The sequence below is a fragment of the Ciconia boyciana genome, chromosome 29 (assembly GCF_034638445.1).
Source record: "Ciconia boyciana chromosome 29, ASM3463844v1, whole genome shotgun sequence".
Classification (NCBI taxonomy): Eukaryota; Metazoa; Chordata; class Aves; order Ciconiiformes; family Ciconiidae; genus Ciconia; species Ciconia boyciana.
The window spans coordinates 1774204-1801473 of record NC_132962.1 but is presented as its reverse complement, the minus strand read 5'-3'; the positions used below and the strand labels follow the sequence as shown (position 1 = coordinate 1801473).

The following is a 27270-nucleotide window of genomic DNA, read 5'->3' as shown; positions in this document are numbered from 1 at the left end:
CTGGATAGGGGGCTATGGGGGTCTATAGGGGTCAGGGGTGGGGTTATGGGGCAGTATAGGGGGCTATTGGGGCTCTATAGGGGTCAGGGGCAGGTTTAGGGGGCAGTAGAGGGGAGCTATTGGGGCTCTATAGGGGTCAGGGGCAGGGTTAGGGGCTATGTAGGGGGACTCTGGGGCTCTGTAGGGGTCAGGGGCAGGGTTATGGGGCAGTACAGGGGTCAGGGGTGGGGTTATGGGGCAGTATAGGGGAACTATGGGGCTCTGTACCTTGGAGAGGGTTATGCAACATATAGGTGGCCTATAGGGCTGCATAGGACTCGGGATAGGGCTCCGGATAAGAACGTATAGGGGGATTGTAGGGTTGGGGAGGGGTCTGGGCTGGGGCCCTGGGGAGATATGGGGCTATAAACTCCTATGGGGGGTCTATGGGGCCCTATAAGGGACTGGGATGAGTCTATGGGGCTCTATAGTGGGGCTCTATAGCTCTATATGGGGTTCTGTAGGGATCTGGGGTGGGAGTCCTAAAGGGGGATGTATAGGGGCTGGGGGGGACACGGACGGACTGTAGGGCCCTACAGGGGCCTGGGGTGGGGCTATGGGGCCCTATAGGGGTGTGGGAGGGGCCGCAGGTCCACATAGGAGGGGCTATAGGACCCGATAGGGGTCTATAGGACAGTATTAGACTGGTGTGGGGCTCTGGGGCTCTCTGGGGATGGGGGCCGAGCTCACACGTGGGGCCTAGGGGGCTCTGGGTCAGTATTAGGGCTGGGGGGCTCTGGGACCCTGTAGGGGTCTGGGGGGCCTCGCTCCGGGGTCCCCCCATTAACCTCTCGCTGCCCAGCCCCCTCCCCCAGACTCAGGGACTTGGGGCACCCCTGCCCCACAGCGCAGTGGGGGGTACACGGGGGGGCCCCCCCAGACTGGCCCGAGGGGGCCCTGGTGTTTCGGGGGGGCCGCAGCCAATAAAGCACTTCCACCCCCCCAGTCGAGCCTCCGCCGCCTCGGGGGCGCCCGCGCCCCCACCCCCTCGCTGGGGGTGCCCCCACCCGGGACCCCTCCACTGCGGGAAGAGGGGGGCTCGGCTCCTGCCTGCTCTGCGCCTGCGCGGGTGTGCCGGGCCCCGCCCCCTCTGCGTCCGCGTCCCCTTGTACCCCCATGGCCCCCCAACCCCCATGACCCGTGTCCCCCCATCCTCTCCCATGTCCCTGTCCCCATGTGTCCCCCGTCCCCCCCATGTCCTTGTCGCCATGCGCCCCCATGCCCTCCCCATCCCCGTGTCCCCCCGTCCCCGCGTCCCCCCATGCCCTCCCCCATCCCCGCGTCCCCCCGTCCCCGCGTCCCCCATGCCCTCCCCCATCCCCATGTCCTCCCCATCCCCGCGTCCCCCCATCCCCTCGTCCATCCCCGTGTCCCCCCGTCCCCGCGTCCCCCCATGCCCTCCCCCATCCCCGCGTCCCCCCGTCCCCGCGTCCCCCCCGTCCCCTCGTCCATCCCCGTGTCCCCCCCCTGTCCCGGGCTCAGCTCTGGCTCTTTATTGGTTTCACTCAACCGGACGGTGTAACAAAATGGGGGCGGGGGGGGGGACGGGGGACGGACACGGGGACACGGGGGACACACACACACAGGGGGTGCCCCCCGGGTCCGGGGGGGCTCAGAGAGGGGGAGCAGCTTGGGGCGGGGGGGGCAGCAGCTCGGGGGCCCTCAGGGGGGCAGGGCCAGGAGGGGGCAGCAGCTCGGGGGTCCCCGCGGCCCCCGGCCTCGGCCGAGTGCTTGCACTTCTCGGAGCCGCACTGGCAGGGGAAGTATTTGCTCTTGATGTCCCAGAACCGGTCCCCGTAGTCGAACCTGGGGGGGCTCCGTCACCCCACGGCCCCCCCACACCCCGCCCTGACCCCCAAGTGCCCCCCTCCCCGATCTGGCCGCCAGCCCCACATATTTGCACCCCCTAACTGCCCGTGGCCCCAGTCTAGCTGTGCCCCATAAGTGCCCCCCATACCCACCGCAGCCCCTCGTATCTCCCTCCAGCCACTCCCCTATCTGCCCCCAAGCCCCCATATCCCCCCAGCCTCCCACACCCACCCCCAGCCCCTGTATCTGCCCCCCATAGCCACTCCCAGCCTCCCCATATCCACTCTAGCCCCCCAGAGCCCCTCCCCGCCCCACTCCCCCATACCCCCATCTGCCCCCACACCCCCCGGCCCCCCAGCCCCACTCTCCGCCCCCACACCCCCATACCCCCATCTGCCCCCACACCCCCCAGCCCCCAGCCCCACTCCCCGCCCCCACACCCCCATACCCGCATCTGCCCCCACACCCCCCAGCCCCACTCTCCGCCCCCAGGCCCCCACCTGCCCCCACACCCCCCCTCCCCGCCCCCACACCCCCATACCCCCATCTGCCCCCACACCCCCCAGCCCCCCAGCCCCACTCCCCGCCCCCACACCCCCCATACCCCCATCTGCCCCCACACCCCCCAGCCCCACTCTCCGCCCCCACACCCCCGGCCCCCAGCCCCACTCCCGCCCCCACACCCCCCAGCCCCACTCTCCGCCCCCACACCCCCCGGCCCCCCAGCCCCCTCCCCACACCCCTGCCCCCCCAGCTGCCCCCAGCCGCCCCCGCGCACCCCAGCTCCTCGCCGGGGCGGATGGCGCGGCTGCTGAAGAAGGCGATGCGGGGGAAGCGCAGGTCCTGGTGCAGCATGAACACCCGCACCGGGATGATGTTGGGGTCGCAGAGGTGGTTGATGAACCGGCTGACGTTGCCGTAGTAGCGGGCGTCGATGCAGTACACCTCCCCGTCCTGTCGCGACGGCGCGTGTCACGACAGCCCCCCCCGACAGCCCCCCCCGCCGCCCCGCGCCCGCCCCCACCTTGTTGTCCAGGTCGAAGAGGTAGGAATCGTCCTCCCGCACGTCGGCCTCCGCGTCCGAGATCAGCTCCCCCACGTACCTGGGGGGCACCGGGGGGTGGGGGCGCGGGGGGGGGGGGGCGCCGGGGGGTGGGGGCGCCGGGAGAGCCCCAAAGCCCCCCCGACCCCCTGAGACCCCCCGGGGACCGCCCAACCCGGGGCATCCCCACGAACCCTAAGGATCCCCCACCCCCAAAAGCCTGGGGGCCCCCCAAACCAGGGGGACACACACACCCCCCTAAACCCCACAGGACCCCCCGCAAACCCCACGTCTCCCCCTACACCCCCAGCGATTCCCCCAACACCAGGGGTGGGGCACCCTCCAGCCCCCAGTGCCCCCAGAACCCAGGGGATGCCCCAAATCCCCCCAAACCCCACAGGACCCCCCAAGCCCCCAGGGACCCCTCCAGGGACCCCCAAACCAGGGACGAGCCTCCCCCGTTTTGGGGTCCCCCCTCACTCGCAGATGAAGGTGCCGGGGGATGGCCTGCAGCGCCCGCACCCCCCACCCCATCTTCGCCGTCCGGTAGAGCTGGAGCCGGACCCTGCGGGGGAGGGGCAGCGGTTTGGGGGCCCCCAAAGGTTTTTGGGCACGGGGGGAGGGGGTGTGTGTGCCATCGGGATGTTTTGGGGTGTAAAGGAGGGGTTTGGGGCACGGGGGGCTGGGGAACGAGGGGCTTGGGGTGAGGAAAGGGGTTTTGGGGTGCAGGTTTTGGGCACAGATGGGGAGAGTTTGGGCAAAGAGGGGGTTTTTGGGCACAGATAGGGGGATTTGGGGGCACGGGGGGTTTCGGGGCGCACTTGATGCCGCTCTGCACCACGCGGTTCTTGCAGCTGCGCCAGCACGTGCAGGCCTGGTTGCACTCGAAGATGAGGGGGGGCTCGATCTTGTTGAACTCCTGCAGCAGCCGCCCGTCCTGGGGGGACACGGGGGGGTCACCGAGGGACCCCCACAACGGGGGGACCCCCAGACGGAGCCTCTGGGGGTCACAGCAGCGGTTTCGAGCGGCTCCCCAGGGTGCCATGGTGGTTTTAAGGCCCCGCCCCGCCCCCCCCCAGGACGCAGGGGCGGTTTTGAGGGGCTCCCCAAAAAAAGCTAACGGGGTTGCAATGGGGGGTCCCCAAAATGCAACGTCAGTTTCAAGGGGTCCCGTGCTGCAATAGCAGTTTTGCCCCCCCCCCCAAGCAGCAGCGGTTTCAAGGGGCTCCCATGCTGAAATAGTGGTTTCAAGGGAGCCCCTCCCAGCAGCAGCGGTGGTTTCGGGGCTCCCCCCCCAGAGACAGGGGGGTTTTGGGGGCCCCCCCTCACCTTATCGTACCAGCAGCGGATGCTGAGCTGCCCGCAGAGGCAGTTGCTGGAGGAGCAGTCGTCCTGGCACGTGCAGTGCTGGGGGGGGGGGGAGCGCGGGGGCGGTCAGGGGCACCCCAAAACCCCCAGCAGCCATCTTGTACCCCCACCCACCCCGCGCAGGAGCTGCGCCTCCCTCCGACGCCGCCGTTTTGCCCCCAACGCGCTTCTGCGCCCCCAAAGCAGGGAGTCTGCACCCCAAACACAGCTTTATACCCCCAACCCAGCCCTTTCACCCCAAAAGCCGCGCGCCCCCCCCCCAGCCGCCCCCCCAAGGGCGGTGCGTCCCCCCCCAGCAGCAGCTTCGCCCCCAAACCCTCCCTTTTCCACCCCAACGGCCCTTCCCCGTCCCCCGAGGGCAGCAGTCCCTGCCCCGAGCCGGGGGTCTGGTCCCCCCGGGACCCCCCAGCCCCGCCGGGGCCCCCGGCCCCCCCACCTGGAGGTGGGTGATGTTGTGGTCGATGTTCATGGTGGAGGTCTCGCAGTTCTCGGCGATGTACTTGTAGTCGTCGGGACAGGGCTCCTCGTCCACCCCGTTGACGCAGGGGATGGGCACGTTCTCGTAGCCCCGCGCCACGTCCCTGGGAGAAGGGCGGGGAATGGGGGGGCACCCCAAAACCCCCGGCACCCCCAAACCCTGCCAGGAGCCCCTAAATCCCTGCAGGACCCCCCCCCCGTGGGCGGAGATGTGCTCGGTGCGCAGCGGGACCCCCAAACCCCCCCACGGGCTCAATGTGACACCCACCAAGTGCTGGGAGCCCCCCAAAACCCCCCTGGCCCCCCCAGACCCCTCCCCATATCAGCTCGGTGTGCAGCGGCTGCCCCAGCCCCCCGGGACCCCCATACCGGCTGATGATGCGCTCGGTGTGACACCCACCACCGTGACCCCTGGGACCCCGGACCCCTGGGACCCCAGGACCCCCCGTACCGGCTGATGATGCGCTCGGTGTGACACCCGCCAACGTGACCCCTGGGACCCCCAGAACCCCCCGGGCCCCCGTACCGGCTGATGATGCGCTCGGTGTGACACCCACCGTGACCCCTGGGACCCCAGACCCCTGGGACCCCAGAACCCCCCGGGCCCCCCGTACCGGCTGATGATGCGCTCGGTGTGGAGGGGGCGGCCCGCGGCCCCCTGCCGCAGCTTGCGGTTGAGCTGCAGGGCCACCCACACCTCCGAGTGCTCCAGCGTCAGGTCCAGGGGCGAGTCCCCCTCCTTGTTCCGCACCTCGGGGTCGGCCCCCCGCGACAGGAACAGGCTGCGGCCCCGGGACGCGCGTCACCCCCGGCCCCCCCGCGCCGGGGGCCCTGCCCCCCACGGCCCCCCTGTGCCCCCCACATAGACCCCCCCGGGCCCCCATGGAGCCAGGCACCTCCCACCCCCGATAGCCCCCCCGCTCCCCATAGCCCCCCACAATCCCCTGCTCCCCCAGAGTCCCCCCCGTCTCCAGATGGACCCAGGCAGCCGGGTGCCCCCACACCCCCTGTGCCCGCCCATGGACCCAGGTATCTCCTGCCCCCCATAGCCCCCTGTGCCCCCATAGACCCCTACTCCCCCCAATAGCCCCCCTGTGCCCCCATAGATCCCCTGCACCCCCACAGAACCGCTATGTCCCCCCATGGACCCCCTACACCCCCATAGCCCCCCTGTGCCCCCATAGATCCCCTGCATCCCCATAGACTCCCTTAGCTCTGCATAGCCCCCTTGTGCCCCCCCCCATAGACCCAGGCATCCAGGCATCTCCAGCCCCTCCACGGCCCCCTCACTCCCCCATAGCTGCCCTGTGCCCCCCATAGACCCCCATACCCCCCAGACCCCCTTACCCCCCATAGACTCCCTTTGCCCCCCATAGGCCCCCATACTCCCCCAGGCCCCCTTACCCTCCCCATAGACTCCCTTACCCCCCATAGACCCCCATACCCCCCATAGACCCCCATACCCCCCATAGACCCCTTTGCCCCCCATAGACTCCCCTTACCCTCCCCCAGACCCCCATACCCCCCATAGACTCCCTTTACCCCCCATAGACCCCCATACCCCTCCCCAGACCCCCCATAGACCCCCTTTGCCCCCCCATAGACCCCCTTACTCCCCATGGACCCCCAGAACCCCCCCCAGACCCCCATAGACTCCCCTTACCCTCCCCAGACCCCCATACCCCCCATAGACCCCCAGACCCCCCAGACCCAGGCGTCCGGGCACCTCCGGCCCCTCCGCAGCCCCCTCGCCCCCAGCCCCCTACATGACGCAGTCGTGGTAGCTCTCGCGCGCGGCGATGTGCAGGGGGGTGTCCCCGTGGAAGTTGACGGCGTGCAGGTCGCACTGCGCGTTCAGCAGCACCTCGGCGATCTCGGCGCTGCCCGTGAAGGACGCCCAGTGCAGGCAGATGTTCTCCTCCTGCCGCGGGGACGCCGCCGTCAGCGGCCCCCGGGGAGAAACCCCCCCCGGGGGGCGAAAACCCACTTCCTGGGGGGCAAAACGCCACCCCCGGAGGGCGAAAACCATCTCCTGGGGGGCAAAACCCCACCCACGGGGGGCGAAAACCACCTCCTGGGGGCAAAACCACCTCCTCGGGGGCAAAACCCCACCCACGGGGGCAAAACCACCTCCTGGGGGCAAAACCCCACCCACGGGGGCAAAAACCACCTCCTGGGGGGCAAAACCCCACCCACGGGGGCAAAACCATCTCCTGGGGGCAAAACCCACCTCCTCGGGGGCAAAACCCCACCCACGGGGGCAAAACCACCTCCTGGGGGCAAAACCCCACCCACGGGGGCAAAACCACCTCCTGGGGGCAAAACCCCACCCACGGGGGCAAAACCATCTCCTGGGGGCAAAACCACCTCCTCGGGGGCAAAACCCCACCCACGGGGGCAAAACCACCTCCTGGGGGCAAAACCCCACCCCCGGGGGCGAAAACCACCTCCTGGGGGCAAAACCCCACCCACGGGGGGCAAAACCATCTCCTGGGGGCAAAACCACCTCCTCGGGGCAAAACCCCACCCACGGGGGCAAAACCATCTCCTGGGGGCAAAACCCACCCCCGGGGGGCAAAACCACCTCCTGGGGGCAAAACCATCTCCTGGGGGCAAAACCACCTCCTCGGGGGCAAAACCCCACGCCCGGGGGGCAAAAACCACCTCCTGGGGGGCAAAAACCACCTCCTCGGGGACAAAAACCCACCCCCGGGGGGCAAAAACCATCTCCTGGGGGGCAAAACCCCACCCCCGGGGGGCGAAAACCACCTCCTGGGGGGCAAAACCCCACCCCCGGGGGGCAAAACCATCTCCTGGGGGCAAAACCACCTCCTCGGGGCAAAAGCCCACCCTCGGGGGGCAAAACCCCACCCTCGGGGGGCAAAACCCCACCCCCGGGGGGCAAAAACCACTTCCTGGGGGGCAAAACCCCACCCCCGGGGGGCAAAAACCATCTCCTGGGGGGCAAAAACCACCTCCTGGGGGGCAAAACCCCACCCCCGGGGGGGCAACAACCGCCTCCTGGGGGGCAAAACCCCACCCCCGGGGGGCAAAAACCATCTCCTGGGGGGCAAAAACCACCTCCTCGGGGGCAAAAGCCCACCCACGGGGGCAAAACCACCTCCTGGGGGGCAAAACCCCACCCCCGGGGGGCAAAAACCACCTCCTGGGGGGCAAAACCCCACCCCCGGGGGGCGAAAGCAACCTCCCAGGGGTGTAACCCCACCCCCCAGGGCAAAATCCACCCCTGGGGGGGGGGGGAACCCCCAGCTTCTGGGGCCTTGAAACTGCCCCAGGACAGGGGAAAAGGGGGGGCAGGGGAGCCTTGAAACCACCTCTGAAGGGGATGGGGGCAGCTTGAAACTGCCCTAAAGAAGATGGGGGGGGTCTTGAAACCGCCCTAGAAAAGGTCAGGGGCCTCAAAACCGCTCCCAGCAGGGATGGGGACCTCCAAACTGCTGTCAGCGGGGATTTTGGGGGTGGGGGCTTTGAAACTACCCCGGGGGACCCCAAAACTGCACTTTGTGGGGACAGGGACCTCAAAAGAGCTTGGGGGGAGGGGCCTCGAAAGAGCCCTGGGAGTCCTTGAAACTGCCCGGGGGACCCTGAAACCGCCCTTTGCAGGGGTCAGAGGGCCCCGAAACCGCCCTGGGGGGGCCCAGGGGTCCCCAAACCGCCGTGGGGCGGGGGTGTCCTCACGTTGTCGGTGAGGGTGACGTCAGCGCCGCGCGTCAGCAGGCGGCGAATCACCTCGATGTGCTTGTGCTCGGCCGCCCAGATGATGGGGGTCCAACCCCCGTTGTCCTGGGGGGCGAGGGGGGGGGTCAGCACCGCCCGGGTGCCAGGGTCCCCCCGCCGCCCCCCCGGGGTCCCACCTGGGCGTTGACGTCCACCTGCCCGGTGGAGAGCAGCAGGTCGACCATCTCCAGGTTGCCGTTCTTGGCGGCGTGGTGCAGGCAGGTCGAGCCGTCTTCCTCCTTGGGGCGGGACGCGGGCGCGATGATGATGATGATGTCAGCAACGGGCGGCGACGCCGCCAGCGGGGAGGGGGCGCGACGGCGTCGCCCACCTTGCTGTAGACGCAGCCGCCGCGCCGCACCATGTACCGCGCCGTCTCCACGTGGTTGTTGGCCACCGCCTCCATCAGCGGCGTCCGCCGCAGCTTGTCCGTCGCGTTGATGTTGGCGCCCGCCTTGGGGGGGGAGCGGGGGGGCCAGGGACCCCCCCAGACCCCCAGGGACCCCCCAGACCCCCAGGGAACTCCCCCACACCCCCTCGGCTGCACCAGGAGATGGTGGACCTCCAAAGACCCCCACAGCCCCCCCAGGACACCCCCAGGACACCCCAGAGCCCCTCCAGCACCCCAGGGACCCCCCCCTAGAGTGTCCTGAAGCCCCAGGGACCCCAAGAGCTCCCCCTCAGTGTCCCAGAGAACCCCAAAGACCCCCAGGAACCTCCTGGGGTGGCCTGGGGCACCAGGGACCCCAGAGACCCCAAAACCCTCCAGGAACCTCCTAGGGTGTCCTGGAGCCCCAGGGACCCCCAGAGCCCCCAGCACCCCAGGGACGCCCCAGAGCTCCCCCTCAGTGCCCCATCGACCCCTAAGGACCCCTAGGGTGTCCTGGAGCCCCAGGGACCCCAGAGCCCCCCAGCACCCCAGGGACCCCCAGAGCTCCCCCTCAGAGCCCCAGAGACCCCCAAAACCCTCCAGGAACCTCCTAGGGTGTCCTGGAGCCCCAGGACCCCCAGAGCCCCCAGCACCCCAGGGACCCCCAGAGCTCCCCCTCAGAGCCCCAGAGACCCCCAAAACCCTCCAGGAACCTCCTAGGGTGTCCTGGAGCCCCAGGGACCCCAAGAGCTCCCCCTCAATGTCCCAGAGACCCCAAAGACCCCCAGGAACCTCCTGGGGTGGCCTGGGGCACCAGGGTTAGGGACCCCAGCACCCCAGGGACGCCCCAGAGCTCCCCCTCAGTGCCCCATCGACCCCTAAGGACCCCCTAGGGTGTCCTGGAGCCCCAGGGACCCCAGAGCCCCCCAGCACCCCAGGGACCCCCAGAGCTCCCCCCTCAGAGCCCCAGAGACCCCAAAAACCCTCCAGGAACCTCCTAGGGTGTCCTGGAGCCCCAAGACCCCAGAGCCCCCCAGCACCCCAGGGACCCCCAGAGCTCCCCCTCAGAGCCCCAGAGACCCCCAAAAACCCTCCAGGAACCTCCTAGGGTGTCCTGGAGCCCCAGGGACCCCAAGAGCTCCCCCTCAATGTCCCAGAGACCCCCAAAGACCCCCCAGGAACCTCCTGGGGTGGCCTGGGGCACCAGGGTTAGGGACCCCAGCACCCCAGGGACGCCCCAGAGCTCCCCCTCAGTGCCCCATCGACCCCCTAAGGACCCCTAGGGTGTCCTGGAGCCCCAGGGACCCCAGAGCCCCCCAGCACCCCAGGGACCCCCAGAGCTCCCCCCTCAGAGCCCCAGAGACCCCTAAGGACCCCTAGGGTGTCCTGGAGCCCCAGGGACCCCCAGAGCCCCCCAGCACCCCAGGGACCCCAGAGCCCCCAAAACCCTCCAGGAACCTCCTAGGGTGTCCTGGAGCCCCAGGACCCCAGAGCCCCCCAGCACCCCAGGGACCCCCAGAGCCCCCAAACCCTCCAGGAACCTCCTAGGGTGTCCTGGAGCCCCAGGGACCCCCAGAGCTCCCCCCTCAGTGCCCCATCGACCCCTAAGGACCCCTAGGGTGTCCTGGAGCCCCAGGGACCCCAGAGCCCCCCAGCACCCCAGGGACCCCCAGAGCTCCCCCCTCAGAGCCCCAGAGCCCCCAAAACCCTCCAGGAACCTCCTAGGGGGTCCTGGAGCCCCAGGGACCCCCAGGGCCCCCCCGCCCCCCGGCCCACCTGCAGCAGGAGGTGGCAGATTTCGAGGTACCCCTTCTGCGCGGCCGCGTGCAGGGGGGTGCGCTTGCTCTGGGCGTCGCTCTGGAAGTTGGGGTCCAGGTTGTCCACTGCGGGGGGGGGGGGGGGAGGGGGTGAGGACCTCCAGGAGGGGCGAGGACCCCCCCCGGGGGCGCTGGCTGAGCCCACCGCCCCCAGGGACACCCCAAGACCCCGGGGCCCGGCAGGCACCCCCAGTGGCGAGGGCCGGCGGGGGGCTGGGCCCCCCCACTCACGCAGCATGAGCACGACCTTCTGCAGCTCCCCCTGCTTCACCGAGACGTAGAGCTGGCGCGGGTGGAACCGCAGCTTCTTGCGCCTGCGGGGGCAACTGGGGGTACTGGGAGCACTGGGAGGTTAGGGGACCCGACACTGGGGGTACTGGGAGCACTGGGAGGTTAGGGGACCCAATACTGAGGGTACTGGGAGCACTGGGAGGCTGGGGGGACCCAATACTGGGGGTACTGGGAGCACTGGGAGGTTAGGGGACCCGACACTGGGAGTACTGGGAGCACTGGGAGGCTGGGGGACCCGGCACTGGGGGTACTGGGAGCACTGGGAGGTTAGGGGACCCGACACTGGGAGTACTGGGAGCACTGGGAGGTTAGGGGACCCGACACTGGGAGTACTGGGAGCACTGGGAGGTTAGGGGACCCGACACTGGGAGTACTGGGAGCACTGGGAGGCTGGGGGACCCCACACTGGGGGTACTGGGAGCACTGGGAGGCTGGGGGGACCCGACACTGGGGGTACTGGGAGCACTGGGAGGTTAGGGGACCCGACACTGGGGGTCCTGGGAGCACTGGGAGGCTGGGGAGACCCAATACTGCGGGTACTGGGAGGCTGGGGGACCTGACACTGGGGGTACTGGGAGCACTGGGAGGTTAGGGGACCCGACACTGGGGGTACTGGGAGCACTGGGAGGCTGGGGGACCCATTCTTGGGGTACTGGGAGCACTGGGAGGCTGGGGGACCCAACACTGGGGGTACTGGGAGCACTGGGAGGCTGGGGGACCCCATTCTTGGGGTACTGGGAGCACTGGGAGGCTGGGGGACCCCACACTGGGGGTACTGGGAGCACTGGGAGGCTGGGGGACCTGACACTGGGGGTACTGGGAGCACTGGGAGGCTGGGGGACCCGACACTGGGGGTACTGGGAGCACTGGGAGGCTGGGGAGACCCAATACTGGGGGTACTGGGACCACTGGGAGGTTAGGGGACCCGACACTGGGAGTACTGGGAGCACTGGGAGGTTAGGGGACCCGACACTGGGAGTACTGGGAGCACTGGGAGGCTGGGGGACCCGACACTGGGGGTACTGGGAGCACTGGGAGGCTGGGGGACCCGACACTGGGGGTACTGGGAGCACTGGGAGGCTGGGGACCCCACACTGGGGGTACTGGGAGCACTGGGAGGCTGGGGGACCCGACACTGGGGGTACTGGGAGCACTGGGAGGCTGGGGGACCCGACACTGGGGGTACTGGGAGCACTGGGAGGCTGGGAGAGACCCGACACTGGGGGTACTGGGAGCACTGGGAGGCTGGGGGACCCGACACTGGGGGTACTGGGAGCACTGGGAGGCTGGGGGACCCGACACTGGGGGTACTGGGAGCACTGGGAGGCTGGGGGACCCGACACTGGGGGTACTGGGAGCACTGGGAGGCTGGGGGACCCGACACTGGGGGTACTGGGAGCACTGGGAGGTTAGGGGACCCGACACTGGGGGTACTGGGAGCACTGGGAGGCTGGGGGACCCGACACTGGGGTACTGGGAGCACTGGGAGGCTAGGGGGACCCGACACTGGGAGCACTGGGAGCGCTGGGAGGCTGGGGGACCCGACACTGGGAGTACTGGGAGCACTGGGAGGCTGGGGGGACCCGACACTGGGAGTACTGGGAGCACTGGGAGGCTGGGGGACCCGACACTGGGGGTACTGGGAGCACTGGGAGGCTGGGGGACCCGACACTGGGGGTACTGGGAGCACTGGGAGGCTGGGGACCCGACACTGGGGGTACTGGGAGCACTGGGAGGCTGGGGGACCCGACACTGGGGGTACTGGGAGCACTGGGAGGCTGGGGGACCCGACACTGGGGGTACTGGGAGCACTGGGAGGCTGGGGGACCCGACACTGGGAGTACTGGGAGTACTGGGAGGGTGGGGGACCCGACGCTGGGGGTACTGGGAGCACTGGGAGGCTGGGGGGACCCGACACTGGGGTTACTGGGAGCACTGGGAGGCTGGGGGACCCCACACTGGGGGTACTGGGAGCACTGGGAGGTTAGGGGACCCCACACTGGGGGTACTGGGAGCACTGGGAGGCTGGGGGACCCGACACTGGGGGTACTGGGAGCACTGGGAGGCTGGGGGACCCAACACTGGGGGTACTGGGAGCACTGGGAGGCTGGGGGACCCGACACTGGGGGTACTGGGAGCACTGGGAGGCTGGGGGACCCGACACTGGGGGTACTGGGAGCACTGGGAGGCTGGGGGACCCGGCACGGGGGTTACTGGGAGCGCTGGGAGGCGGGGGGCCCCCACACTGGGGGTACTGGGAGCACTGGGAGGTTAGGGGACCCGATACTGGGGGTACTGGGAGCACTGGGAGGCTGGGGGGACCCGACACTGGGGGTACTGGGAGCACTGGGAGGCTGGGAGGACCCGACACTGGGGTACTGGGAGCACTGGGAGGCTGGGGGACCCGACACTGGGGGTACTGGGAGCACTGGGAGGCTGGGGGGACCCAACACTGGGGGTACTGGGAGCACTGGGAGGCTGGGGGACCCCATTCTTGGGGTACTGGGAGCACTGGGAGGTTAGGGGACCCGATACTGGGGGTACTGGGAGCACTGGGAGGCTGGGGGACCTGACACTGGGGGTACTGGGAGCACTGAGAGGTTAGGGGACCCAATACTGGGAGCACTGGGAGGCTGGGGGGACCCGACACTGGGAGTACTGGGAGCACTGGGAGGTTAGGGGATCTGACACTGGGGGTACTGGGAGCACTGGGAGGCTGGGGGGACCCGACACTGGGGGTACTGGGAGCACTGGGAGGCTGGGGGGACCCGACACTGGGAGTACTGGGAGCACTGGGAGGCTGGGGGGACCCACACTGGGGGTACTGGGAGCACTGGGAGGCTGGGGGACCCGACACTGGGGGTACTGGGAGCACTGGGAGGCTGGGGGACCCAATACTGGGGGTACTGGGAGCACTGGGAGGCTGGGGGACCCGACACTGGGGGTACTGGGAGCACTGGGAGGCTGGGGACCTGACACTGGGGGTACTGGGAGCACTGGGAGGCTGGGGGGACCCGACACTGGGAGTACTGGGAGCACTGGGAGACTGGGGGACCCCACACTGGGAGCAGCGGAAGGCTGAGGGACCCCATTCTTGGGGTACTGGAAGCACTGGCAGGCTGGGGGGACCCGACACTGGGGGTACTGGGAGCACTGGGAGGTTAGGGGACCCAATACTGGGGGTACTGGGAGCACTGGGAGGCTGGGGGACCCATTCTTGGGGTACTGGGAGCACTGGGAGGCTGGGGGGACCCGACACTGGGAGTACTGGGAGCACTGGGAGGCTGGGGGACCCGACACTGGGAGTACTGGGAGCACTGGGAGGCTGGGGGACCTGACACTGGGGGTACTGGGAGCACTGGGAGGCTGGGGACCTGACACTGGGGGTACTGGGAGCACTGGGAGGCTGGGGGACCCGACACTGGGGGCACTGGGAGCACTGGGAGGCTGGGGGACCTGACACTGGGGGTACTGGGAGCACTGGGAGGCTGGGGGACCCCACACTGGGAGCACTGGAAGGCTGGGGGACCCATTCTTGGGGTACTGCGAGCACTGGGAGGCTGGGGGGACCCAATACTGGGGGTACTGGGAGCACTGTGAGGCTGGGGGACCTGACACTGGGGGTACTGGGAGCACTGAGAGATTAGGGGACCCAATACTGGGAGCACTGGGAGGCTGGGGGACCTGACACTGGGGGTACTGGGAGCACTGGGAGGCTGGGGGACCCATTCTTGGGGTACTGGGAGCACTGGGAGGCTGGGGAGACCCAATACTGGGGGTACTGGGACCACTGGGAGGTTAGGGGACCCGACACTGGGAGTACTGGGAGTACTGGGAGGTTAGGGGACCCGACACTGGGGGTGGTGGGAGCAGTGGGCACTGGGGGGACCCTGCACTGGTGGCACTGGGAGCACTGGGGGACCCTGTGCGAGAGCACCGCAGGCAGTGGAGGACCCCACACTGGGGGCACTGGGAGCGCTGGGGACCCCGCGTGGGGGCACTGTAGGTACTGGCGGACGCCATACTGGTGATACTGGGAGCACTGGGGGACAGTGTACAGGGGAGCTGGGGGGGTTGGGGGGCTTGGGGGGGTCAGGAACATTTGGGGGCCTGGGGCAGGTTTGGGGGCTCAGGGAGGCTCGGGGGTCAGGGCAGGTTTGGGGGCTCAGGGGGCTCAGGGGGTCAGGGCAGGTTTGGGGGGCTCAGGGAGGCTCGGGGGGTCAGGGCAGGTTTGGGGGCTCAGGGAGGCTCGGGGGTCAGGGCAGGTTTGGGGGGCTCAGGGGGGCACCCACCTCTCGGCCTCCTGCCCCACCAGCGCCTTCTCCAGCAGGTCCCGGGCCGGCCCCGGCGCCAGCCCCCGCGCCGAGAGGGCCCCCCCCGAGGGCAGGGCCAGCGCCGGCCCCCCCGAGCTGTCGATGGGCTCGGCCCGGGGGTCCGGGGGGCGCCCGGCCCTCGCCCTGCCCCCGCATCCGTGCGCTGGGGCGGGGGGTCAGGGGCCGGGACCCCGGGACCCCCACCTCAAATGTCCCCCCAAAGCCCCAGGAGCCCCCCACCCCAACACCCCCGAGGCCCCCCAGACCCTCTAGGCCCCCCAAGCCCCTTTAGGCCCCCAAGAGCCCCCAGCCCCCCCAAACCCTGTGCAACCCCCTGAATCCCCCCAAACCCTCACGCCTCTGCAGCCCCCAGCCCCCCGATGACCCCAAACCCCCAACCCCTTTGTACCCCCAGACCCCACTGTACCCCCCACAGCCCCCCAGACCCCCACGTACCCCCCACAGCCCTCCCAGACCCCCACGTACCCCCCAAACCACTCTCAGATGGCCCTAAACCCCCCCCAAAGCCCCCCAAACCCCTTCGTAGCCCCCCCGAACGCCCCCATCCCATACCTGGGGGTGGGGCGTCAGGGCAGGGGCGGGGGTGCGGCGGCGGGCTCGGGGGGCGGCGGCGGGGCAGGGGCCGGGGGGCCCCCTCGGCGCGGGGCAGCGTCACCTCCTGGGCCTCGGACGCGTCCTCGCCGCAGTGGGGACAGAAGATCATCCCGTTGAGCTGCGAGACGCAGCCGCGGTGGAAGCGGTGCCCGATCCGCACGTCGGGGTGGCACTCCAGGAACGTCCCCTGGGGGGCACGGGGGTCAGGGGTCCCCAGGGGGCCACAAGGGGGTCGGGGGGTCCAGGGGTCCCTAAACGCGTCCTGAGAGGGTCCTGGGAGTCCCAGCCCTGATCGCACGTCGGGGTGGCACTCCAGGAACGTCCCCTAGGGGGCACGGGTGATCAGGTGGTCCCCAAGGGGGCCGGGGGGGTCCTGGGGGTTCCCAAGGGGTCCTCGGGGTCCCTAAAAGGGTCCTGGGGGCTACAGGGGTCCCGGGGTCCCAGCCCCAGCACGGACGTTGCGGTGGCACTCCGAGAACGTCCCCTTAGGAGAGCGCGGGGGGGATCGGGGGGGTCCCCCCAGGGGGTCCTGGGGGGCTCCGGGGGGTCCCTAAAGAGGGTGCAGGGGAGCCCAGCCCCGACGCAGCCGGTGGGGTGACGCTCCAGGAACGTCCCCTGGGGGGGGGGGGGGACGACGACGACGACAGGGGCCGGGGGGTCCCCGGGCCCTCTAAGGGGTCCCCCGGGGCGGCCCCGGAATCCGTCCCCACCCACGGCGGCACAGAAGCAGCCGGGGCGGGGACGGCGCCCGGGCCCCCCCCCCTCCCCCAGGTCTCGGGGCCCCCCCGGGGCCCCCCACTCACGGCGGTGCAGAAGTAGCCGCAGCCGGGGCAGCAGTGGTGCTTGACCATGCGGGCGCGGTGGCTCTCGCACAGCACCATGAGGGGCACGCGGCTGGACGGGCGCATCGTCTCCCGCTTCAGGATGCTGCTGCCGCAGCCGCTCAGCTGGGGGGGCAGTGCCGGGGGGTCAGTGCCGGGGGGGGGGGCTGCTGCCCCCACCCGGGGACCCCCACGCCCCGGGCCCCACGCCTGCTGGGCTGCCTGGGTCCCCCCGCAAACGCCCTGGAGCTCCCCAGGTGCCCCCCGAAGCACCGGGGCTCCCCCGCTCCCGCGCAGACACCCGGGGGTGCCCCCCCGGCTCCCCCTGCAGCCCCCCAACCCCTCTGGGCTTTGGGGTCCCCCTCAGCCCCCCTCCCCCACGCGGATACCTGGATCCCCCCGCACCCACGCATCCCCCCAATGCCTGGGTTCCCCCACAGCCCCTGGGATCCCCCGAGACCCCGGACCCCTCCCACCTCCCCGCCCCTGGGTCCCCCCGGCCCCCCCGGTGCCCACCTGCCCGTCCACGCTCTCGGTGGCCATGCAGAGCCCCCGCGCCCCCTCCCCGCCCCGCTCCACCTTGGGGGCCTCCATGCGGCACGAGCACAGCGGCAGCTCCTCGAAGCGCTCGGCCTCCAGCGCCCCCGCCGGGCCTGCAGGGGGCGCTCAGCGGGGGCGGGGCGCAGCGGGGGGCGGGGCCGCGCGCTGCGGGGGGCGGGGCCGCAAGGGGAGGGCATAGAACAGGGGACGGCAGCTGGGGGCGGAGCCGGGGGCGGGGCCTCGAGGTAGGGGCAGGGGCACAAGGGGAGGGACTGCAGGTTGTTGGGCGGGGTGTCAGAGATGGGGGCGTGGCCTAGGACCAGGGGGCGGGGCCACAAGGAGAGGGCACAGAAGAGCATGGCATTGCATCTGGGGGCGGAGCCGGGGGCAGGGCCACAAGAGCAGGGCACAGGCCCAGGGTGGGACTGCATCTGGGGGCGGGGCCAGAACCTGCAGGGTGTGGCCCGAGCTGGGAGAGAGCAGGGGGCAGGGCCTCAGAGCCAGGCAGGGGCGGGACTAGGTGGAGCGGTGGGTGCGGCCTAATCGGGTGGGTGGGGCCCGGTGGCAGAGCATGCAGCAGGGACATGGGGTGGGGCGGGGCCACATGGGGTGGGGCGGGGCCACATGGGGTGGGGCGGGGCCACATGGGGTGGGGCGGGGCCACATGGGGTGGGGCGGGGCCACATGGGGTGGGGCGGGGCCACATGGGGTGGGGCGGGGCCACATGGGGTGGGGCGGGGCCACATGGGGTGGGGCGGGGCCACATGGGGTGGGGCGGGGCCACATGGGGTGGGGCGGGGCCACATGGGGTGGGGCGGGGCCACATGGGGTGGGGCAGGGCCACATGGGGTGGGGCGGGGCCACATGGGGTGGGGCGGGGCCACATGCACGCAGGGGCGTTGCCAACCTGCTGCCAGCCCGGGGGGGAGGGGGGTGTGAAGACAGACTGAGCCCGGGGGGTGGCACCACCCACTATGGGCGTGGCCAGACAGCCCGGGAGGGGCGTGGTCGGTGTGGGCGTGGCCTCACCTGGGGGCTGCGGGGAGAGGGCTCCGCCCCCCGGCAGCTGCAGGCAGCCCAGGGGCACCTCGGTGTACTCGCTGGGGGGGCCCGGGGGGCCCCGGGCAGCCCTGCGCACGCAGAGGGGTCGGGGAGGGCCTCGCCCCGCCCCCTCGAGGCACCCCCCACTTGTGTGTTTCAAGGCTCCCCCTTGGCTGATATCCCCCCACCCCGAGTCCCCTCCCCCGTCAGGGGTCCCCTCCCCAGCTCCCCCATTCTGGGGCTCCCCTCCCCATTTCTCTGCCCAAGCCTTCCCCCCCCCAATATATCCATTTTGGGGCTCCCCCTTCCCCAACTTTATCAGTTTCAAGGCCTCCCCTCCCCAAATACGTCAGTTTCGGGGCTCCCCGTCCCCAAACGTATCGGTTTCGGGGCTCTCCCGGCCCCGTATCTCAAATTCCCGGCCCCCCCGCCCTTTCCCTGTTCCAAGCTCCCCCCGTGCCCCCCCGTGCCCCCCACCTCTCTCCTTGCCCCGCGGCTCCTTCCGCTTCCGCTTCCGCGCGGGTTTCAGCCAGGGACTCTCCTTCCAGCGGCGCCGGGCCCGGCGCCGGGCGCTGGAGGCACTCTGTGGGGGGACACACGACACACAGCTCCATCGGGGCCCCCAAACACCCCCGATCCCCCCCGCGGCCCCGGTGCCCCTCACCCGGTCCGAGGCGTTGCCCGACTCCTCGTCCTCCTCCTCTTCCTCCTCATCCTCCTCCTCCTCCTCGTCTTCCTCCTCTTCTTCCTCCTCCTCCTCCTCCTCGCTCAGCGCCTCACCGGCCCCGTCGCCCTCCGACTGACGCCCCCCCATGAACCCGGGTGTCCGAGACCCCCAGTGCCTCCCAGTGACCCCCAGTTCCCCGCAATGCCTCCCCCATGTGACCCATTGTCTCTCCAGCGCTCCCCAGTCCTCCCCCCAAGTTCCCAGTCTCAACCAGTTCCCCCCAGTGCTCCCCAGTAACTCCTCAGTATTAGCACATTGTCTGCCAATGCCCCCCGGGGCTGCCCCAGAGCCCCCAGTCCAGTCCTCCTCCAGTGCCTCCCAGTCACCCCCCAGTCCATCCTAGTAATCCCCAGTCCATCCCAGTGACGTTCCAGTCCCTCCCAGTCACCCCCCAGCAGCCCCCAGTCCATCCTACTAATCCCCAGTCCATCCCAGTGACGTTCCAGTCCCTCCCAGTCACCCCCAGCAGCCCCCAGTCCATCCTACTAATCCCCAGTCCATCCCAGTGACGTTCCAGTCCCTCCCAGTCACCCCCAGTCCATCCTACTAATCCCCAGTCCATCCCAGTGACGCTCCAGTCCCTCCCAGTCACCCCCCAGTCCATCCTAGTAATCCCCAGTCTGTCCCAGTGACGTTCCAGTCCCTCCCAGTCACCCCCAGTCCATTCTAGTAATCCCCAGTCCGTCCCAGTGACGTTCCAGTCCCTCCCAGTCTCCCCCCAGCACCCCCCAATCCATCCTAGTAATCCCCAGTCCGCCCCAGTGACGTTCCAGTCCCTCCCAGTCACCCCCCAGCACCCCCGAGTCCATCCTAGTAACCCCCAGTCCGTCCCAGTGACGTTCCAGTCCCTCCCAGTCACCCCCCAGTCCATTCTAGTAATCCCCAGTCCGTCCCAGTGACGTTCCAGTCCCTCCCAGTCACCCCCCAGCACCCCCAGTCCATCCTACTAATCCCCAGTCTGTCCCAGTGACGTTCCAGTCCCTCCCAATCACCCCCAGTCCATTCTAGTAATCCCCAGTCCGTCCCAGTGACGTTCCAGTCCCTCCCAGTCACCCCCAGCACCCCCAGTCCATCCTAGTAACCCCCAGTCCGTCCCAGTGACGTTCCAGTCCCTCCCAGTCACCCCCCAGTCCATCCTAGTAATCCCCAGTCTGTCCCAGTGACGTTCCAGTCCCTCCCAGTCACCCCCCAGCACCCCCCAATCCATCCTAGTAATCCCCAGTCTGTCCCAGTGATGTACCAGTCCCTCCCAGTCACCCCCCAGTCCATCCTAGTAATCCCCAGCCTCTGCCAGTTCCTCCCAGTGCTGTCCCAGTACATCCCAGTCCCTCCCCCAGGGCCCCCAGCACCCCCAGTCCCTCCCAGTGATGCTCCAGTCCTTCCCAGTCACCCCACAGCCCCCCAGTGCCGCCCACTCCGCCCTAGTAATTCCCAGTCCCTCCCAGCGATGTTCCAGTCCTTCCCCAGTGCCTCCCAGTGACCCCCAGTCCCCCCAGTCCCTCCCAGTGCCACCTTGCTGTCCGAGTCCCCGTGCCCGTCCACGCTGAAGCCGTCGTAGAACAGAGAGAAGCCGCCGCCGCCTTCGCTGTCCCAGTCGTCGCTGGGGCGGGCGCCGCGGGGGGGGGCGGCCATTTCCTCCGTCACCGTGATCTGGGGGGTGGGGAGGGGCTCAGGGGGACCCCGGCACCCGGGCGGGGGTGGGGCGGGGGACGCCGCCGTCGGGCGTACCTCGGTGCTGGCGCGGGGCTGGGTCTCTGCAGCCGCTTGTGCAGCCCCTCGGGGCCGTAGTCCAGCTTGGGGCGCTTGGGGGCTCTGGGGGCGGGGGGGCAAGGGTCACCCCACGGCGGCCCCCAGACCCCCAACTGCCCCCTCAGTGCCCCCAACCTGCCCCAGGCCCCCTCAGAGCCCCCGTTCCTGCCCCTGGGACCCCCAGCACCCCCGTCAGCGCCCCGGGATGCTGCCGGGACCCTCCCCCCCCGACCCCGGGACCCCCCAGACCCACCGGGCTCCTCGATGCTGCGCAGCTCATCCGACACCCGGAAGTGCAGCATCTCCGACACCCGCTTTTCGGGGACCTGGGGGGCAGGAAGGGACCCAGGCGTCCGGGCTGGGCCCCCCGAGGGGCCGGGACCCCCGCGCGCCCCGAGGGGCCGGGACCCCCACCTGTCCGTTGCTGGGCTTGGCCATGGTCTTGCGGGCCCGGTGGACCTTGGGGCGGGCGGGGGCTCGGGGGGGCCGGGGGGCTCGGGGGCCGGGGGAGGCGGGGGCGGGGCCGCCCCGGGGAGGCTGAGGAGCCGCAGGGCCAGGCTCTGCCCCGGGGGGGACTTCCCCGCCCCCGTCAGGGACATCTTGGCCCGGCTCGGGGGGGCCAGGGGGGACCCCGACCGCCCCCGCCCCGGGGAGCCCGGCAGCGTCTTCGTGGCGTGGCCTGGGGGGAGCAGAGGCTGTGAGACCCCCCCAAACCAACACCCCAAGCCCACCAACGCCCCGCCCCAAACCTCCCTCAGCCCCCAAACACCCCCAACCCCCCAGCCCTCCCTGCGCCCCGGCCCACCGCCCAGCCCCCATAAACCCCTGAAGACCCCCCAGCCCCCCAAACGCCCCCGCACGCCTCAGCCCCCCACCCCCTCAAACCTTCCCCGAACCCCTCCCCGACCCCACGGGAGCCCCCAACATCTCTTCCCCACCCCCCCCAAATGCCCCCGACCCCTCTGGGACACCCCCCCCCTTACCTGGCAGCCCCTTGGGGCTGGCGCCGGCCGGGGGGGCCCCCTGCGGCCCCTCCCCCTCGGGGGGGCCCCCTCCCCCCTCTCCGGCCGCGGCGGCCGCCGGGGTCCCCCGTGCTCCTCCTCGGGGGGCTCCCCCCACACTGGGGGGGGTCCCCCCGCTCAGGGGGGGGTCGGGGCTGCTGGGGGAGCCCTGGAGGGGGCGGGGGGAATTGGGGTCAGGGAGGGGCGTAAGGAAAGGGGGTTGGGTGGGGGCAAAGGGGGGGTGTCCCCCCCCAACTTACCGGCGTCTCCCCCCGCCTCGGGGGTCCCCGCGGGGGGCCTGTGGGGCAGAGCGGGGTGACCCCGGTGGCCACGCCCCCTCCCCTCCCCCCACAGCACAAAGGCGCCGGCGCAGCCTCCCCCCTCCCCCGTGCTTGGGGACCCCCACGATGTCACCCCTCCTTGGGGTGTCACCCCCCAAAATGCCATCACCCCCCCAAATGTCACCACCCCACCCCCCAAAATTTCGGACCTCGCCGCTTCCCGCCGCCTCCATCGCTGCCGGCTGGCGCGCGCGCGGGCGGCGCGCTTGACGTCACGGCGCGGGAAAAGGCGGGGCCGGCTCTTAAAGGGACCGCGCTCGTCACCACCCCTTGCTCCGCCCATTCCGGAGACCACGCCCACACCACGCCCCCCCCGATGCGGGGGGTCCGGGACGCCCGTGTGTCCCCCGTGGGGTGAGTCCCGCACCCCGCCCCCCCCGATGACCCAAAATCAGCCGGTTTTGCCTTTTTTTTGCTACGTTTATTACAAAAAGTCTGTAAAAGCCGCGGAGGGGGAGCGCAACCCTCCCCACCCCCAAAAGGGGACCCAGGCATCCCCCTCCCCCGCTCTAACCCCTCCCCCTCCCCCTCATCTCTATCCCTCCCCCACCCCCAATGTGGCCCCCTCCCTTATTCCCTCCCCCTCCCCCACGCTACAGAGAACCCGGGCAGCCCGCCCCTCCCCCATCTCCCCCTCCCCCATCACTACGAGCTAAAGGGGAACCCCAAAATCCGGGTGGGGGGACCCCGGCGTCCAGGGGACCCCACGTCACCTTTCCTACAAGCTACAGGGAGAATTTGGGGGGGGGGGGGACACCCCCATGACACCCCCCCCAGGGTGGGACCGGGCGGGTGGGGCGAACCCCCCGATCCATGGGGTGGGCTGGTTTCCAGGTGGGGCTGCACCCCCTCATCCGCCCAGGGACCCTGCGGCTGGAGGAGACCCCTCACCCACGGGGGACCCCGGTGTCCGGGCGGGGCGAACCCCCTTATCCACGGGGTGAGCTGGGTGTCCAGGGGGGGCTGCACCCCCCAAATCCGTGGGGGGACCCCGGGGTCCGGGACCCACACGCCCATCGTCCGTGGGGGGACCCAGGCGTCCGCGTGGGCTGCACCCCCTAAATCCATGGGGGGACCCACACATCTGGGCAGGGTGCCCCCCCTTATCTATGGGGGGACCCAGGGGTCCGGGAGGGCTGCACCCCCTAAATCCATGGGGGGACCCACGCGTCCGTGTGGGCTGCACCCCCTTATCCACGGGGGGACCCTGTCTGGGACCCACACGCCCATCGTCCGTGGGGGGACCCAGGGGTCCGCGTGGGCTGCACCCCCTAAATCCGTGGGGGGACCTAGGCGGCCGGGACCCACACGCCCATCGTCCGTGGGGGGACCCAGGGGTCCGCGTGGGCTGCACCCCCTAAATCCGTGGGGGGACCCAGGCGTCCGGGACCCACACGCCCATCGTCCGTGGGCAGACCCAGGGGTCCGGGCGCGTCGCCCCCCCCCCCCGTCATCCACCGAGGGGCCCGGGCGGGGCCCCCGCCCCCCCGCCCCGGTGCCCGGTCCCCGGGGGTCCCCCCGCCCCGTCAGCGGACGAGGACGTTGATCTCGGCCACGCTGGCTTCCAGCACGTTCTCGGCCGTGGTTTTGCCGTGCTGCTCCTTGAGGTGGCGGCGGATGGCGGGCTTGTGGGCGAAGCGGACGTCGCAGTAGGAGCAGCGGTACGGCCGCTCGCCGCTGTGCAGGTTCATGTGGTCGTGCAGCGTCGACTTCTGCGTGAAGCTCTTGCCGCAGACGCCGCAGCCGTGGGACTTGACGCCGCGGTGGACGTTCATGTGCCGGTTGAGGTTGCTGCTGTGGTTGAACTGCTTCCCGCACCGCGGGCACATGAACACGAAGTGCTGGGCCCGCATGTGGAACACCAGCTTCTCCACCCCCTGGAAGGCCTCCCCGCACTTCCCGCACCGCGCCGGGGCCGCCGCCGCCGCCGCCGGCGCGGCGCGGCCGACGACGACGCCGATGCCGCCGCCGCCGCCGCCGCCGCCGGGTTCGCGCCGCCCGGCTCCTCGCCCGCCCGCCGCCGCCGCCGCCGCCGCCGCCGCCGGGAAGATGAGGAGCCCCTCACCCTCGGCGTCCTCGGCCAGGCTGTAGCACGCCTTCACCACGCCCAGCGGCGGGGCCCGCGGCGGCTCGGGCGGGGCCGCCGGCCCCTCCGCCCCGCCCGCCGCCGCCGCCGCCGCCGCCTGCGGCCACGCCCGGGGTCCCCGGCGCCGCCTGGCCGCCGCCGGCTCCACCTTGACGATGCAGACGTCGGGCGCGGCGTCCTCCTCCTCCTCCTCCTCCTCCTCCTCCTCGGGCTTGGGGGGCGGCGGGGGGCGCAGCGGGGGCTGCCCGGCGGGCGGCGGCTGGATGAAGCGGGCGAGGGCGCCGCGGCAGCGCTCCACCACGTGCTCCATCTGCAGGTAGCTGGCGGCCGTCAGGTAGTTGACGAGGTCGCGGCCGGCGAACTCGAGGGCGCCGGTGTAGCAGGAGAGGAGGAGGTCGGCCAGCACGCGGGCGCTGTGGGCCAGCGAGACGCGGAGCTCGGCCGCCGGGTTGAGGAGGAACTGGTCGCGCAGGAAGGGGGAGCAGGCGGCCAGGATGACGCGGTGGCCCCGGAAGCGCAGGCTCCGCGCCACGATGGTGACGTCGCAGAAGCGCTCCTCCGCCCGCAGCCGGTTCATGCTCCGCAGCGCGGCCGCCTCGTGGCCCGGCAGCTGGAAGCGCAGCACCTCCGCGCACGACGACATGGCGGCCGCCGGGGGGGCTGGGGGCGCCGGGAGGGGCCGCTGGGAGCGCCGGGACGGGTTACTGGGAGCACTGGGAGCGCCGGGAGGGGGCTGGGGCGCTGGGAGTGACGGGAGGGGTTATTAGGAGCACTGGGAGCAACGGGAGGGGGGACTGGGAGCACTGGGAGCGATGGGAGGGGTCACTGGGAGCGCTGGGAGCGACGGGAGGGGGGACTGGGGGCACTGGGAGTGACGGGAGGGGTTACTAGGAGCACTGGGAGCGATGGGAGGGGGACTGGGAGCACTGGGAGCACCGGGAAGGGGGGCTGGGAGCACTGGGAGCAACGGGAGGGGTTACTGGGAGCACTGGGAGCAATGGGAGGGGTTACTGGGAGCACTGGGAGCGATGGGAGGGGGGACTGGGGGCACTGGGAGTGATGGGAGGGGTTACTGGGAGCACTGGGAGCAATGGGAGAGGTCACTGGGAGCACTGGGAGCAATGGAAGGGGGGACTGGGGGCACTGGGAGTGATGGGAGGGGTTACTGGGAGCACTGGGAGCAATGGGAGAGGTCACTGGGAGCACTGGGAGCAATGGAAGGGGGGACTGGGAGCACTGGGAGCGACGGGAGGGGTTACTGGGAGCACTGGGAGCGATGGGAGGGGTCACTGGGAGCAATGGGAGGGGGGACTGTGAGCACTGGGAGCGACGGGAGGGGTTACTGGGAGCACTGGGAGCAATGGAAGGGGGGACTGGGGGCACTGGGAGTGATGGGAGGGGTTACTGGGAGCACTGGGAGCGATGGGAGGGGTCACTGGGAGCAATGGGAGGGGGGACTGTGAGCACTGGGAGCGACGGGAGGGGTTACTGGGAGCACTGGGAGCAATGGAAGGGGGGACTGGGAGCACTGGGAGTGATGGGAGTGGAGACTGGGAGCACTGGGAGCGACGGGAGGGGGGACTGGGAGCACTGGGAGCGATGGGAGGGGTTACTGGGAGCACTGGGAGCGATGGGAGGGGGACTGGGGGCACTGGGAGTGATGGGAGTGGAGACTGGGAGCACTGGGAGCGACGGGAGGGGGGACTGGGAGCACTGGGAGTGATGGGAGGGGTTACTGGGAGCACTGGGAGCGATGGGAGGGGGACTGGGAGCACTGGGAGGGGTTACTGGGAGCACTTGGAGCGACGGGAGGGGGGACTGGGGGCACTGGGAGCGATGGCAGGGGTTACTGGGAGCACTGGGAGTGATGGGAGCACTGGGAGGGGTTACTGGGGGACTGGGAGCACCAGGAGGGGGCAATGGGGAGACTGGGAGCACTGGGGAGCGTAACTGGGGGGACTGGCAGCAAGGGGAGAGGGTGACGAGGGTGCTGGGAGCACTGGGAGGGGGTGATGGGGGGACTGGGAGCACTGGGGAAAGTTACTGGGGGACTGGGAGCACTGGGGAAAGTTACTGGGAGGAACGGGAGAGGGTACTGGGAGCACTGGGAGCACTGGGAGGGGGTGATGGGGGCACTGGGAGCACTGGGGAAGGTTACTGGGGGACTGGGAGCACTGGGAGGGGGTGATGAGGGCACTGGGAGCGCTGCGGAAAGTTACTGGGAGGAACGGGAGAGGGTACTGGGAGCACTGGGAGCACTGGGAGGGGGTGACGGGGGGACTGGGAGCACCAGGAGGGTTACTGGGAGGACTGGGAGAGGCTGCTAGGTGCGCTGGGAGCACTGGGAAGGGTTACTGGGAGCACTGGGAGCACCAGGACAGGTCACTGGGGGGCCCAGAAGCACCGGGAGGGGTTACTGGGAGGACTGGGAGCCCTAGGAGGGGTTATGGGGAGCACTGGGAGCACTGGGGGGCACTGGGAGGACTGGGACAGGGGACTGGGAGCACTGGGAGCACAGGGGGCACTGGGGGCACTGGGAGGACTGGGACAGGGGACTGGGAGCACAGGGGGGCACTGGGGGGCACTGGGAGGACTGGGACAGGGGACTGGGAGCACTGGGGGGCACTGGGGGGGGGCGCCGGGGGTCACGTGGCTCCACCTGGAAGACAAGGCCGCGCTGACGTCACCGCGCGCCCCTCGCCCCCCACCGGCCCCCGCCCGCCCCCCATTGGCCCGCGCGGGGCCCCCGCGCCCCCATTGGTCCCCGCGGGCCGGGCCCCCATTGGCCCCCCCCGCGCCCCCCCCGCGCCCCCATTGGCCGCCGCCGCCCCGCCCCCCGCGCGCGCCGTTACCGCCTCGAGCGCCGCCGGCGCGCGGCAGCGCCGTTAAAGGGGCCGCGGCGGGGGAGGGGGCGCGGCGCGGGGCATTGTGGGATGCGGGGGGACATGGCCGGGGGGGGGGGGCCGACCCCCTCCCCGCCTCCCCCGGGGCATTCTGGGAGCGCGGCCCCGCCCGCCTGACGTCATCGGCCCGCGCCCGCGCGGCGCCGGCCGTTCCCGTGGCAACGCGCCTCCATCTCGCGACG

At 70.8% G+C, this 27270-nt stretch overlaps 3 protein-coding genes across 3 annotated transcripts in view; 1 reads left to right on the top strand and 2 right to left on the bottom strand.

The window, feature by feature from the left end:
• LOC140644806 (uncharacterized) overlaps nucleotides 1-27270 on the top strand; it is a 297384-nt gene that overhangs the window by 46820 nt on the left and 223294 nt on the right. The gene's annotated exons all lie outside the window — the stretch shown is intronic.
• Nucleotides 64-21383, bottom strand: EHMT2 (euchromatic histone lysine methyltransferase 2; the record flags this gene model as incomplete). Its single annotated transcript, XM_072847818.1, is given in 29 exon segments — nucleotides 64-178; nucleotides 1624-1845; nucleotides 2627-2802; nucleotides 2873-2951; nucleotides 3371-3388; nucleotides 3390-3455; nucleotides 3712-3827; nucleotides 4220-4297; nucleotides 4695-4839; nucleotides 5350-5517; nucleotides 6502-6656; nucleotides 8435-8539; nucleotides 8611-8712; nucleotides 8805-8927; nucleotides 10620-10726; nucleotides 10892-10974; nucleotides 15244-15387; nucleotides 15389-15473; nucleotides 15874-16066; nucleotides 16683-16826; nucleotides 17217-17353; nucleotides 18270-18370; nucleotides 18752-18864; nucleotides 18946-19080; nucleotides 20521-20658; nucleotides 20737-20820; nucleotides 20976-21083; nucleotides 21166-21230; nucleotides 21233-21383. Coding segments are annotated over 29 exon segments (3456 nt in total), but the record flags the coding sequence as incomplete, so codon positions are not given.
• ZBTB12 (zinc finger and BTB domain containing 12) lies at nucleotides 23597-26745 on the bottom strand. The gene has a single exon (XM_072848004.1). The coding sequence runs from the start codon at nucleotides 24826-24828 to the stop codon at nucleotides 23626-23628; it is 1203 nt and encodes a 400-aa protein (XP_072704105.1). The 5' UTR covers nucleotides 24829-26745; the 3' UTR covers nucleotides 23597-23625.